Source organism: Mustela lutreola, chromosome 9 (assembly GCF_030435805.1).
Source record: "Mustela lutreola isolate mMusLut2 chromosome 9, mMusLut2.pri, whole genome shotgun sequence".
NCBI lineage: Eukaryota > Metazoa > Chordata > Mammalia > Carnivora > Mustelidae > Mustela > Mustela lutreola.
In genome coordinates, this window is record NC_081298.1 from 124,919,202 (window position 1) to 124,933,712 (window position 14,511).

The 14,511-nt window shown below is 49.6% G+C and overlaps 1 protein-coding gene across 3 annotated transcripts in view; it reads right to left on the reverse strand.

The window, feature by feature from the left end:
- Positions 1 to 14,511, reverse strand: part of DPYSL5 (dihydropyrimidinase like 5) — a 92,786-nt gene that overhangs the window by 16,173 nt on the left and 62,102 nt on the right. For all 3 annotated transcript variants that reach the window (XM_059132376.1, XM_059132378.1, XM_059132377.1), the window contains exons 3-8: positions 9,538 to 9,696; positions 7,248 to 7,427; positions 6,373 to 6,441; positions 4,862 to 4,906; positions 3,087 to 3,162; positions 2,009 to 2,165 (exon numbers count right to left, since the gene is read on the reverse strand). In XM_059132376.1, the coding sequence (XP_058988359.1) occupies positions 2,009 to 2,165; positions 3,087 to 3,162; positions 4,862 to 4,906; positions 6,373 to 6,441; positions 7,248 to 7,427; positions 9,538 to 9,696 (686 nt within the window). The remainder of the gene's footprint in view (positions 1 to 2,008; positions 2,166 to 3,086; positions 3,163 to 4,861; positions 4,907 to 6,372; positions 6,442 to 7,247; positions 7,428 to 9,537; positions 9,697 to 14,511) is intronic.

Here is a 14,511-nt window from a genome sequence, read left to right on the forward strand (position 1 = left end):
TGGGGGCAATTACCACCTTTCTGTTCTTTCAGTAAAATTGCCTGTGGCAAACAGAGGTGTTTTGAAAGATTCTTTGACCTTGGAACTGGGCCGGAAGTATTACAGTGGGCCCTTGATACTTGTTCGTTTTTATTGTGTTGATAATGATGAAAAGGTGGCTGGTTTTTCCCAATGAAAAGCTTTTTTTTTCTTTTTTTTTTGTAAACTAGGCTCTACGCCCAGTGTGGAGTCCAATGCGGGGCTTGAACTCATGACTCGGAGATCAAGAGTAGGACGCTTAACCAACTGAACCGCCCAGGCACCCCTGAAAAGCATTTTTAGAAGTATGAGCTAATCTGGCATTTCTCCTCCTGTGTGCTCCCTACTTTATCAGGGATGGAAAATAATCACTGTACAGTACTGAGCATAGACCGCCCCTCCAGGAGCCTCCTTCCCCCTGAGACCTTAAGGACTGTACCCCACGCACATCTTTAAGGTATTATTAACACAGCAGGATGGTGAGTGGGAATGTTCCAATTGTTGGCAACCAGGATGGAAAAGTAAGGAGGTGGATAAAATAAGGGCCCCATTATCTAAAGACAGCCACCTTTAGTCGGGGCTGGCCGTGTCCCTCAATCATCCCCACCATCGCCCTAGAAGAGAAGAAGCTTATCAATCCCCCCCACCCCCTGACCACCACCAGGTGTATGAAGCCGGAGGACAACAGGCAGGGAGACCGAGGTGTTACAGAATGGAGATTCTGTCATCTGTCCTCTCTCCTTCTCTCTCCTCTCTCCTTCTTCCCTACGCTCGCTCCTAGTAGCCAAGGAGGGCACATCTCAACAGGCTCACCCACGGAGAACAGAGGCGACCGCAGTGGGCCTTTGCCTGGGAGGTGGATTAGTGGTTGTGCCTGAGCCTCTGGGTCAGGAGAGCCCATGGGATGGGGACAGCTTTCCCCCCGGCACCGTGGATAGTGGCAAAGCTGGGTGAGCTTTCGCTGGGCCCCAGACACTGTAGAAGGTGGCCAGGCTTGAGTGGACTTCCAGGGTCCCAGTTTGCAGAGACACCGCTAGCTCTGGAAGCTAGAAAGGTGCAGGAGGTTGAGGTCAGGCTGGACTCCATCTCCCGGAGCAGGGGAGGCACAAGAGAGCCCGCACGGGGCATATGCCCTGCCCAGGAGGGCCCCAAAGGCCAGTCACTTTCTGCCTGAGAAGCAGGAGTACAGGCTGGTGCTTGGGAACGGAGACGAATCCCCACCCCGAACTGGGCATGGGGAGGGAAGGAGATGGACATTTAAATTAGACCGGATTTCGGGAACTAAAAGGGAGAGAAAGCAACGGACTCTACCTAAGATGTTACTAAAGGAAAGAAAGAAGCTGCAAAAAGTTTGGGATGAAACAAAAGCTTTTCGTGTTTGGGTCCCTTTGAATTCGGCCTGTTGGTTAAACCTTTGCCTTTAGATTCGGATCACATGGGAAAAGGTGCTAGAAAAAGAGGAGCTGGAGAAAAGGGGATCTGGAAGGGTAGGATGAGGGGGATGAGGGGGAGAGGCCAGAAGGCAGAGGGAGAAGAGGAAAGGAAGAGAGACACGTGGGGGAGAAGAACCACATGCGAAACAATGAGAGGCGGGAAAAGTGAAGAACAAAGAGACAGAAAGGCCCACGAATATTGTAGGTCCTGCCAGAGGACACATCCCACAGCCCTGCCGTGGTCTTCAGTGTAAAAAAGGAATGTCCCTTGAAATTCTGAATCACCACTGTTGACACTTTACCATATGCTCCTGCCTCTCACCCTTCAGAAACGCTCACTCCAAATCCAGTGGTCAGAGAAGCCCCAGGGGTTGCCAATTATCTGACAGGCTCCAGAGAAGGTCACCAAAGCCAAGTCATCCCACGGGCACAGTGAAATTAGGTCAGGTTCGGGGCCGCTAGGACATTACCATGAGGACGTGTAAATTCCCCGGAAGGCGCCTATTACGAGTTAATGGTGCGCTCTGGGGCCATGGGGTTCTGCTGAAGTGCCTTACTTGGCCAGCAGGCTCATGAGGTAGGTTGAGGTGTTGGTGTCCAGTCTCAGTGGAGGCACCGTGACGTAGGCGGCCGCGTGGGACCAGTCCTGGTGGTAGTAGTGTAAGCCGGTCAGCGTGGCATGCGCCGTGGTGGTCTCGGCCAGCACAACCTTCCCTGCAAGCAGAAAGGCCAAACCTTTAAGTAGGAAGCCATTGGTCCGAATGGCCCTACGTGAAGGAGCTGAAGTCAGAGAGAGGAAGGGACTTGCCCTAGCTCACGAGCACGTTTGAGAGCACAGCTGGGTTTAAGGTCAGAGCGCTACCTCTCGCCAGGCTGGCTCCAGGCAAGAAGAATGGAAGGGCAGGGGCACCGAGGGGAGGGGGGCAGCAGTGTGCAGCGCTTGGGCTCGGCTGGACCACAGGTGCTGTGCTGCGGGGCACTGATGTCAGGGCAGAGAGGCAGCAGTGCAGGTGAGACATGCCCAGGTTCCCGCAAGAGCAGAGGCGGGATCCCGGAAGCCTGGCGGCCCTTGCTCTGATTTATTTTCCCAAGTCAGTGACCATGCCTTTGTTTCTCCTGTCAGCAGGACCTCACTGGCACCCTGAGCCGGCCGAGACCACAAGCACATATAGAATCCTCCGGATGCTACCTGGTGCTCAGCCACAGCAGACACACAGGTGCCCCGGGGCTCGTATACTGGGGGGCCGGAGGGAGGTTGGGCTCAGATGCTGTTATCCCTCCAGGGACTTCCCAAGCATCCCCTGAAAGGTCCACTGGAACTGGTCCACGATTTTATGTCGGTTACCCAGGCAACTGCTAGTAAAACCCAAGAGGCCAAAAAAGACAGCAATTAATGAGTTGCCTGAAAACTTGGAAAATTTGACCAGACCCAGGGGAGGTGACAGACACTTCCGTAAAGCTGTTACGCAGACAAAGGTGCAGAGGAAAACACTGGTTCCAAGGCACTGAACCGACGCCAGAGCGGAGTGCTTCCAAGGGTGCCGGGAGAGAATAGCACATACACTGGGCTGGCGGCCCTGTAGGGTGGCAATCCCACCACACATGCGCACTGTCCATTCCGGCCCCAGGACTCACCTTGCATCTTAGCAGCTGCGATAACATCACCAGCCGAGATGCTGGACACGTTGACCAGGTAGATCGGGCAGTGAGTCTAGATAAGGAAACGCAGCGGGAAGGAGAGCACTTCAATCCCGTGAACCAGCCAAGCACGAGCACGACCCCCGCCACACAAGCGCTGGCCCCAGGACCTCCCCCTGCACCTCTCAGCCCCACTCTCAGGGTGAGGGTCTTCCACTGGGAACACGGGGCTGGCGGCCAGAGCAGGTGTGTGTGAAGTGGAGAGGAGGCAGGGAGCACCCAGCCCCAGAGCCAGTGGGAATATCGGGGTAACATGTCAGCTGACATCAAGAGATTTATAACCTAAAACAAGGGATTGTTTTCTATTCATGAGTGTGATGCCCTAAACCAGTCTGGATTATACTCCGTATTGAAAACGACAAAGCCTGGGTGAGGGCTGCTTTATCAGTAGACAGAAGGCATCCTGGACAAGAAACAGAAGACAGGAGGTTCAGGGCTCAGAGTCTATGTCAGACAGGACTGGCCTTGCAGACAGACACCTGGACTGTAGTCGATGAGCTTCTCCTCCACGGAGCTGGACTACAAAGGTTCACGGCTTTGCTTCTCTGGGCATATGTTTGAGCTAAAAAATAGAAAGCCGGCCTTGTGTTGTTCAGATCTCTCCTCACTATGGAGTAAGTTTCCATCAGGAAGTAATTAATATCCTAAGTATCATTATATCAGTAAAACAATGTCCCAGACTTGTAAACTGCTAACGGGAGGCCTTTCCCAAATGTTTTTCTGATTCTCTGAGAGGAGAGTGAGCTTAGGAACAGGACTGATTTGTCATGTGCCTGGCACAACTTGACTGTTTAATTCTGAGATCCGCTGGACCTCCAACCTGTGTGTTTTCCCTGGTGTTCCTAACACCACCCCTCAGGTTTACACCCTTAGAGGCAGTCCACGTCCTTCCAGAGGAGAGGCTCTGGGGCACGAGTGCCCTCTGGAATCAGCGGTGGGCTTTTTAAAACAGATGGCTGCATTTCTGAACTTCTAACATCTGCTCATGCTGCTGGTCCAGGCATTGCACTTAGAAAATGGCTGCGCTAGAGGCGATGGTTCAGATTCGCTGAGCCAAATTGAACTCTTTACCGATCGTGTAGAAGAAAGAACCTTGGTCTAGTGCTCTGTGGTTCATAAAGTGCCTTTCCTTCTCTGCCTCCTTTCAGCCTCACAACCACGCCGTGAGGAGTGCTATTACCACTCCAATTCTAGGTAACAGAAGAGCGGATCAGAGCAGTTGAGTGACTTGCATAAGCTGAGCTTGTATTTGGTCAAGGCCTCACATCCCTTGCTCGGTTCCCATCAGCACACCGCACCTGCACCCCAGACCCTGAGCAATTCCAAGGAAAACTTCTAAGGGGTCCAGAGGCGGAGGTTTAAGCAAACATCTACCGAGTTCCTCTACAGGAAACAGAGTTCAATTGCAGGGAGGCTCTGTGGCCCCCAGACCCATGTGACTCCCGTGGGAGCCATTTCCACTCGAGCAGTGAAGGCAGGCTCAGCAAGCTTGCGGGGGGCGGTGGGGGGGGCAGAAGAGCTGGCAGCAAGGATTCCGCCAGGTCTGTGGGAATACCAACATTCACCCAGCAGAAGGTTCTGGGGTCCTGCAAAGTCAGGCACGCATGCGGTTGGCAGCCAGGGCAGAATGGGACCCTGCCGTGTAGATGGAAGAGTCTGGCTTCTGATCCCGGAGTCAAGAATGGGTTGAGGGGAAGCCAGGGTCTACTTACTCTGTTTGCAATGGTGATGACTCGGTGAGTGGCTTCAGCTTCCAGCTGTTAGAAACAAAGGACAGAAAGAAAACAAGCTTCACCCTCTTTCCCAAGCAAGCCCACATCTGCTCAACAGCCCACTCTGTAGAGAATGCTGGAATATCCAACACAGAGCTGGAAGGGTCCACTGTAACCCCTAGGGGTTGCCTCCCAGGAACACCGAGCTCCAACCACTCTGCTCCCCAAGAGAATCCGAGCACTTAGGACGCCAGGCATAGCCTCGCTGGATGCTCCTCAGGCCTTAGAGAAAAGGCAACAAAACAAAAGCTAATGGAAACCTAGAGTCCCATCTCTCTGTGTTTTTTGGTGTGGTCTCTCCACAGCCACCTCAGCAGGATTTCTGAACCTCGGCACTGTGGACATTCTGAGGTAACTCTTCACAGTGGGGGCTGCTGGGCACCATAGGGTCCTGAAGCAGCCTCTGTCACCTCTACCCACGAGATGACAGCAGCATCACCCCGATGTGGGACAACCAAAAACATCGCTAGACGTTGCTGAAGTTCTTCCAGAGAGCACTCTCCCTTGGTGTGGAGCCTTTCACTGCTAGACGATGATGGTGACGACTCATGCTACTAATATCGTCCAGTCAAAGCCTTGCTCTTGCCCTCCTATAACTGAACAAAGCCCAGTCAGTCCTGTGCCCACCCGCCTACTCTTGTTCTCACAGGCACGCTCAGGGCCTTGTCTATCTGATGGCAGAGCCCTCGCATCCTGTCTCCGGCTCCTCATCCCTCATGGACATGCAGCCACCACTCTGCACTGACAGCTTTGAAGAAACGGAAATAGCTTTCTCCTCACAAATGGCAGAGGATGTCTGAATAGGGTCACAGGACAAGAAGGTGTTATTTGTCTCATGTGGTCCCTCCAGAGCAGAATTCTCTAGCAGGGAGGGGGACTAGCGGGGATGTGTGTGGACCCCATGCAACGCTGAGCAAGGATAGAACCACAGGGCAAGGATGGCGTGGCCTTTCATTACTGTCACCAGGGGTCACGGGGTGGTAAAGGGCGGAGAGCGGAGACATGGGTGTGCCTCCGGTTTCTGATGGGAAGGGTCCAAAGGTTTCCTCAGATGCTGAAAGGGATCTTGTTCCGAAAATGCTTACTCACTGACTTATAGTCTGGAATTTCTTCTAACACCTGAAGGCCATTTCACTCGGCCTCCCCGTCCCCCCGGCCCCTGTTCAATTCTGGGGAAAGCATTTCCCACTATTCTCACATTGTCTCCCTCGGATCCCTGAAATCAGAAACAAATCGTGGGTCTGGTTTCCCCCAAATTGTCTTTCCCAAGGAAGCTCAAGGCCGTGTTAGCTTCAGCAGTGAGGAGGAATCTGAAAGGCTTCCAGATGAGAATTTCACACATGGAGAAAGTGATAATATACAACTTGGATTTACTGACGTCTATTCCATCCTAAAGATCCTGTGAATCCATAGGAAAGAGGCGAACAAGAGGCAGGGAAAGTATTCCTCACCTCCTCTGGGCGGCTGATCTCGATTCCTTCTGGGCCCGTGATACCCAAATCTAGTGCTTCCTTGGCACCCTGAATAAAAGACAGAAAATTGAGAGAACCATGCAGATACATGGTTCAGTAAAATATGCTGGACACAGCCCATCCCAGTAGGCTTGCTACTTTTTTCACTGCTGCAGTATTCTCCCCAAAGAAGGCAAAATCAGCGCAGGGCTCCCTTGCAGTAGGGCTCTCTTGAGCCTCACTTCATGAGGACTGGACGTATTTTTTCCTCTTAAAATTATAGTTCTGTAACTAGCCCAGAGGCTTGGGACATCCAAGACAATTGGTCTGAAAGTTTGAAAGTCAGAATTGCCCCCACTCAAAGTCTAGTCCAATCTCCAGCTTCCAGAACACCTAGATGAAGCCTTCCCAAATATCCTATTTAATTTCCAGGAGTGCAAAGGGGCTCATCTGTCAGTGAGGAAATCGCTAATAATATCTCGGCTCCTCTGGCGGGGTGTGGGGGGGTAACAGGAAAGCAGAGCTGACTCTCATTTATTCTGATGTCAAATCTCATTAAAACCATTTCTTAGAGGTGCTCTAAATTCTTTCGCTGTAATGGAATTTAAATATCCTATCATTAGGACTAAGACATCATTATCTAAGACTCAGAAACCATTTTGGACTGTAAAGAGATTTTTGTTTCACAGACAGTAGACAAGTTTGGGTTTTCTGGATTTTCATCTGGGGTGTCAACATATCACACTTTCTTTTATAAATTATTTTATCTGAACAAAATTGTGGAATGGGTGATGGGGGTGGGTCAGGGATCCCCCCAAGAACTGCCTGTACGGGCGCCCCAGCCTCCCCCCCACCAATATTCTCTGTCGCCTTGCCTCGGCCACGAGCTCCCCATTCTCAGCATGGACTCGGGGGATTGCTCCAATGTCCTTGCAAGCGTGCAACACCTGGTACAGCTCACTGTCCCGAAGCATATACAAGTCTTTGTAGGTCATGAACATCTGGAACGAGTTGACACCCTTCTCCCTTACCAGAGTCTCCATTTCTGCTTTCACCTGGAGGACAAAATGCAAAGGCGATGCCATGTGAGTACAGATGTTCGAGAGGCTTGCTGGCGGGTGCCAGCCGAGGATGGAGGGGACGTGGGCCAGTCGGCAGAGTGACCATATGACCGCCTGCCACCTTGCAGAATCTCACTTTCCCATAGGCTGCTGGGAGGTCACGTGAGCAAACGGAGGCAGAAGTACTTGGAAAACTGTCAAGTGTGACACAAATATAGGCTATATTGTTACCGTCCCGGTGTGTTTCTGCCACTCTAGTGGCTTGTCCTGTGTTTCTGACTCCAAGTTAGCCTTCTCGGTAAAAGCATTAACAGCTTTTACTCCCACGGCTTGTGCCCCCTGCTTCCCTAATGAAAGTGGCATTACAGAGAAGTCACAATAATGCTAAAAGTCCTGAGCGCCGGGGCGCCTGGCTGGCTCAGTCAGTGGAGCACGTGACTCTTGCTGTTGGGGTTGTGGGTTTGAGCCCCAGGTTGGGCATGGAGATTACCTAAAAATAAAATTTAAAATAAAATAAAATAAAAAATCCTGAGGCCCTGGGGAAAATCCAAATTAGGAATATGAACAAAGTTATATGAATAAGGAGTTTCATCTCAACATTATTTATATCAGGAGAAAATGGAAGCAACATCGGTCTGACAATAGGAAAATAAATTGAAGTTTATCCCCATGAAGACCACGTAGCCAAATCAAAAATCTTCTCACTTAAATGAAAGAGTTAGTATGTCAAAAGCACTTATGAAAAAAAGGACTGGAAGGAAATAAGCTAAAACAACAGTGGCTGTGTTGGTGGGGGGGGTGACCAGATAATGGGCTTCTTTCCTACTTTTAAAATTCACAGCGAGAAAGAAATGAATTGATACTAACAAAAAAGAATTTGAGAAGTGTGGAGGTCCCCACAACCTCCAGGGACCTAGAGATGGCTGGCCTGGCCTCAGTGTGGCTGAGAATTGTAGTGGATGCTCTATTCCAGGCCAACTCCCGTGGGAGGGAAGAGAGAGAGGCTCGGGGTAGAGTCGTCCATCCAGAAGGGTGTCCAACACAAAACCCCCACTAGTGGTAATGGCTGGCTGACCTTCAGGGTGGTCTGCACCTTTGCCCAAGAGCAGAAGGGAGGGTTTCATGGTGTGAGGCTTGGGGGGCTCCGAGGCCTTTCCTGAGGGTCAGGTCGGAAATAACGGAGGAGACTGGGTGACTCCCATGCTCCCAGCTAAAACCCAAGGGCAGAAGAGCAGGGGGCTTTTAATTCCATCTGAGAAGGGAGTCAAGCCCTTTAGACCAGGCTCCACAGCTGAAGAACTTTTTAAAATGTCTTAATGCTTGTTGTTTTGTTTTGTTTTGCTTTAGAGTAGACTCCATGCCCAATGCGGAGTCTGATCTCACAGCCTTGAGATCAAGAGCTTCGTGCTCCTCCGACGGGGCCAGCCTGGCGCCCCAATGCTTGTTCATTTTCATGACTCCAGGGCACCCACGTGAGTGCTGGCACACGGTGGTTAATACGGAACTGATGAAAGAACGAACACCCAGCCTGCTTCCCTGGGGTAATAAGCACGAAAATTCTAGAAACAAGCAAAATCTGAAGGCTTATCTATCTGTTTTTAGGAAGAGCCAGGAGGTGGGAATCTGGGACCTGGGGCAGGGGGAGGATGGGAAAGCCATGAGCGAGGGCCAGCCTCTGAGCTCTCAGAATGGGGGCTGGGCCCCCAGAGGGAAGAAGGGACCCTGTCCATTTGTTCCAGGCAGCACCGAGTCAAGACAGCAACCTCTGTTCTGTTCTGAGCCTGCAGGGCCCTGTTGTCCCTTCCAGTGTGAAAAAGACACGGCCCTTGGAGCCTGACAACAGCCAACCCCACTATTCAGGGCTCCCCACACTTCTGCCTTAGGCCCTCTCTGTCTGCTGGAAAACTGGCCCTTTAAATTATAGAACAAGCCTTCTCATTCCTTTGTGGAATCATGTGTTTTTTTTCTTTTAGCATTTTGGGGGAGGGGTTAGAATGGCATGGGATGGGGGGGTATCCTTAATCCTAGCCGACTCCGACCAAATGGCCCCTCTGCCTCAAAGAGCATTCATTCTTTTTGGGGGGATTCCAGCCAGCCCCGTTACCTTGGGTGCCCACCAGGTGATCCCCACGTGCAAGGCGTAGTCACAGCAGACCTTGGGGTCGGCCAGACCCCGGCACTTCTCGTATGCCTCCACGAGCGAGGTCTCCTTATCGGGCAGGACGTGGCCAATGACCATGGTGGTGCCTCCAACAAGGGCCGCCTGTGGGGGACAGGAAGAGCAGTCTTGTCACATCCCTTGCCATAGCCGAGTTCCCGATGCAGGCAGACATTGGGTAGACATTCGGGCCAACCACAGACCCTATCAAGCAATAGGCTGTGAATCCTCAGTGCAGCAACACATGGGAAGCTGGAAGGAGCTGGACGAGCAGGGGCCGGTGGGTAACTCATCACCATTGCGGATCTAGAGCACGAACCTGCTTCTTCCTCATCTGGGGTTGTGGCTCAGGGCTTTGGAAAAACCACTTGGTGTTACCTGAGCCCGAGGCTAACCTCTCCTTTCCAAAGAGCAGAGTCCCTCCACCCCCAACGATTCTGGCCAACCTGAATCTATAGATGACACAACCAAATGTTTCATGTCGTACATCTATTCATAATATTTATTTAGTCACCGGACGTATTTAAATCCTACTGAAGGAAAGCTTAATTTGGATATATCATTTTGTTTTATTCTCTCATATCTCATGAAACAATTTTATTTATTTATTTAAAATATTTCTCATTGGGGCGCCTGGGTGGCTCAGTGGGTTGAAGCCTCTGCCTTCGGCTCGGGTCATGATCCCAGGGTCCTGGGATCGAGCCCCACATCGGGCTCTCTGCTCTGCAGGGAGCCTGCTTCCTCCTCTCTCTCCCTGCCTGCCTCTCTGCCTACTTGTGATCTTTGTCTGTCAAATAAATAAAATAAAATAAAATAAAAATTTCTCATTTATTTAATAGAGAGTGCAAGCAGCGGGGAGGGGCAGAGGAAGAAACAGACTCCCCCATTGAACAGGAAGCCCCACGTGGGGCTCAATCCCAGGACGCCGGATCATGACCTGAGCCGAAGGCCGACGCTTAACCAACTGAGCCATCCAGGTGCCCCTTCATAAAACAATTTTATCCAAAGTTTTCATATGCACCTTCCACATGGGGCTTTGTCTTCAGTTTTTCCAAGCACACTGAGTTCACTTCCATTTCTCTTGTTTGAGATAAGGCAGTTTCTAGGTCCCTGTATGATTTATCAATGAAAAATTACTCTATTCACAACCTCTACAAGGTACCACTTAAAGAGAAATCTTTAAAAAGCCTCACTTGTAATAATAATAATAATAATAATTTTAAAAAGCAATACCTCCAGAAATAATTACTAAATCTATATTAAAGACCCACCTTCCCCACACATGCTTTTTTAAAAAACCAATTTGGTCGGGTGACCTGCACAAGCTTCCAGAACTAGCACTGACCAAAGGCTGTTCCAGGCTAATGTGTTGTTCCCAAACAAAACTTCATCAAAATAGAATAATTAAGAGAGGGATCCACTACTCTGTGAGTGCTCTGATAGAAGATGACCCTCTCTTTCCAATGAGTAAAAGTTTGGACAAAACCCGTCCTTCTATTTGGGCCCAAATTTGAGCCCTCACTCTCCACCTCCCAGCTGGATAACCTCAGTCACATTACTTAACCTCCCTGGGATGCTTTACCTATAAGAGCTACTATAGTAACTACTTATCCTCTCTAAGCTTTACCTAAATTGGCTTCCTTGCCAGGTAGTTGGGAAAGTGAAACATCTCGAATAAAATGCTTCGTGAAGTCTGTCCTAATGGGTGCTTAACTATCCAGACTTTGACCATCTATCTCCGTTTTCTGTAGGGGAGAAAAACAGGACAATGAAATTGTCTTAATGATTTCATGCTTCTCTAGTCAGTCAAATCCTTGATCACAAATCAGAAACACTGCTGGGGAATGAGGAACTGAAAAAAAATAGTTCAGTGGCCAAACAACAATTAAAAATAAAAACTCTTGCAACACAGATTTCCCACGCTGACCCTGGCTGGGCCAGGGGTCAGACAACTCATGTTTTGAAAAGTCAGGGGTCCCACTTTTTGCACGGCTTAAAGCAACCAATAGGGGGCGGTAGTTTTGCGGTACACAAAGGGGGAACAGGGATGGGGGGGGGCAGGGAAATGAGAGAAGGGGAAGAGCAGCAGATTGTAGCTTTACTAGCTGGCTTCTATTTGTGATCCAGCTGGGTCTGCCAGGCTGATTCACCCTTAGGCAGCTGGTTGTACTCTATTCTGCCCTGCTGAAATGCATTTCTTGACTTTACATGTGGACATGGGGTGTGTCGAATATTGGGATTTCATATACTAAATTGTTTTATTTTATACACTTAATTATCTTATTGGTTCTAGGTTCCTTTCCTTTGCACCTCCCCCAGTATGTCTGTGGCCTTGAACAGAAAAAGGGGGACCTGGAAACAGCACAGTCTGATAAGAGAGCCAAGACTCTTCCTAAGATCTGAGGGTCCCACACCGAGGGTAGAAAAGGAGGTCCATGTGCTGAACCTCTAAACAGTTAAAAGTTACAGAGCAAGCTGTTACGCGCAATACATTCTATCCTCCTACTACTCTGACAAATACGTAGCCGAGAAGGCCAGGTCTGAATTTAGAGCTCTTGGGAATTCTTGCAGCTCTGAGCTACACTGAGCTACACTGTAGGGGATGCTGGCCTTCAGCCTTTGCACCCACCTGCAGCTCACACCCGTGACCCTGGGTTTGTCCTGCAGCCTGTGGGTCAAAGGTCTGCTCACTCCCTGCAAAATGCTGCCCTTGGATCAGACACGCACACACTGGTAGTCTGGCCCCCAGGAGGACAGAGTCAAGCTTGGTCCTGGTTGCTCAGGACCATTCGTTAGGGAATCCCAGGGACCCTGAGTCTAGAAGAGGCCAGTGGGCTCTGGGCAGACACGGTCCCTCTTGCCTGAGTCTAAGGACAGTAACTGAAGGGTTCTGGTAGGTGTCTCTCGATGGTGGTGCTGACTTTCCCACTTACTGGCTGGAATCCCAGGCCAGCTGTGTGCCCGCACTGCACGTCACCTCGTGGGGGCCCAGAGACGATCTGGGGGCAACGGTGTGAGAGCATCTGCAAGCTGGGAAGGGGCACATAAATATCTGGACTAATTATTTCTGCTAAAACCTCCGGTCTAAAACACGAGTTTAACAGGATCAGCAAATACTCCCCCAGCTGCAGGCTCAGGAGTCCGGCCCAGATGCTGGATGTACCAGGATGTACGAGCACTTGTTTCCTCCCAGGCAAGACAGACACAGAGCTGGCTTTGAAAATATGTACAGTTCCAACCCACGGGATGAACGCCCGCAAGCTCTGATTCCTGGGAGTGTGGTGTCACAGATGTGACAGACCTTTTTACTGTCATCCCACACAAAACAGCCTTGTAGAAATCAACAGAGAGCACGACTCACTCCTGCTCCTAAGCCTTTCAAAGGGATTATGTTTATGAATATGGGGCTGTGTGACTGCTGAACGTTCCTGGTTTGAGGCAGAAAATGGTGTTGGTTAAGCAAGCTGTGGATGATGCTTAATGGAAGTCAACAGAAATGACGTTCATGGAGTCTAAGTCATAACATGGAAAAAGGGTGATACTATAATGAGCGAAAAAGGCAGAATTCAATATGTGTACCCAAGATGCTGAGAAGTATGTTTAAACACACAGGCACCCACACAAGGAAAAACATGGGAGGAAATAGACCAAAACATTAACAAGGACTGTTTTTGAGTGATGAGAGTCTGAGTTACTTATTTTTTCTAGTTTTCTGAAATCTACTTAATAGATTATATTACTTAGTTATAATGTCTTTTTTTAAACATAAATTTAGGGGAAGCTAAAAATTATTTAAAAATTAGTTAACCACGTGGGGCGCCTGGGTGGTTCATTCGTTTAGGTGTCCAACTCTTGGTTTCAGCTCAGGTCATGATCTGGGGGGCTTGGGATCAAGCCCCATAGGGCTCCCTGCTCAGTGGAGAGTCTGCTTGAGATTCTCTTTCTTCCTCTCCCTCTGCCCTTTCCCAACTCCCCTCCAAGCTCTCTCCCTCTCAAAGAAATAAATCCTTAAGAATAGTTAACCATGGGGCACCTGGGTGGCTCAGTGGGTTGAGCTGCTGCCTTCGCCTCAAGTCATAATCTCAGGGTCCTGGGATTGAGTCCTGCATTGGGCTCTCTGCTCAGCAGGGAGCCTGCTTCCTCCTCTCTCTCTCTCTCTCTCTCTCTCTGCCTGCCTCTCTGCCTACTTGTGATCTCTCTCTGTCAAATAAATAAAATCTTTAAAAAAAAAAAAGTTAACCATGCTTCTGTGTTCAAAATACTTTCTTCTAAAATTACAAAACATTTCAAATGTACAGTAAAAGTACAGAAAATAATACAACACACAGGCATGAGCCTGCTAGTCAAACGTAACAGATTTAACACTTTTTGCTGTTTTTAAAAAAACATTAAACAAATGGACTGTAAGCAATCCAACCAAAGCCCTCCATCCCTCTCCCCTGAGGTTGATATAAATTGCTCCCATCTATGTTTTTATGCTTTAGACTGTGTTTGTTTTGTGAATTTAAAAAATTTACACCAATGGCATTGGACTGTCCACAGCTTTTTGAAACTTGCTTCTTAAAAACTCAACATCTTTAAGATCTATTTCATTCCCTTCAATGAATGGTATGAATACTCCTCCAGGGCGGTATTCAATTCCGAGTTCATGGACAGTTAAAACACTTGAGTATTTCTGCTCACGCGGGAACAGTCCCCACCGTCGGGGTGGACGTTACCGGAAGTGGCGGTGTAGCTTCCTGGCGCATGCGCACCTCCAATTCCACTGGCATGGTCCAGGGACCAGGTGTCCTGGGGCCTCATGGCTGACCAAAATTGCACATTTACCTATACTGGTCCTTTAGTTTTTACCTAAACTGCTCTCCAGCCAAGCAGCTCTACCGAGTCTGTGACAAATGTTTTTATTGTGAATGTGGGACT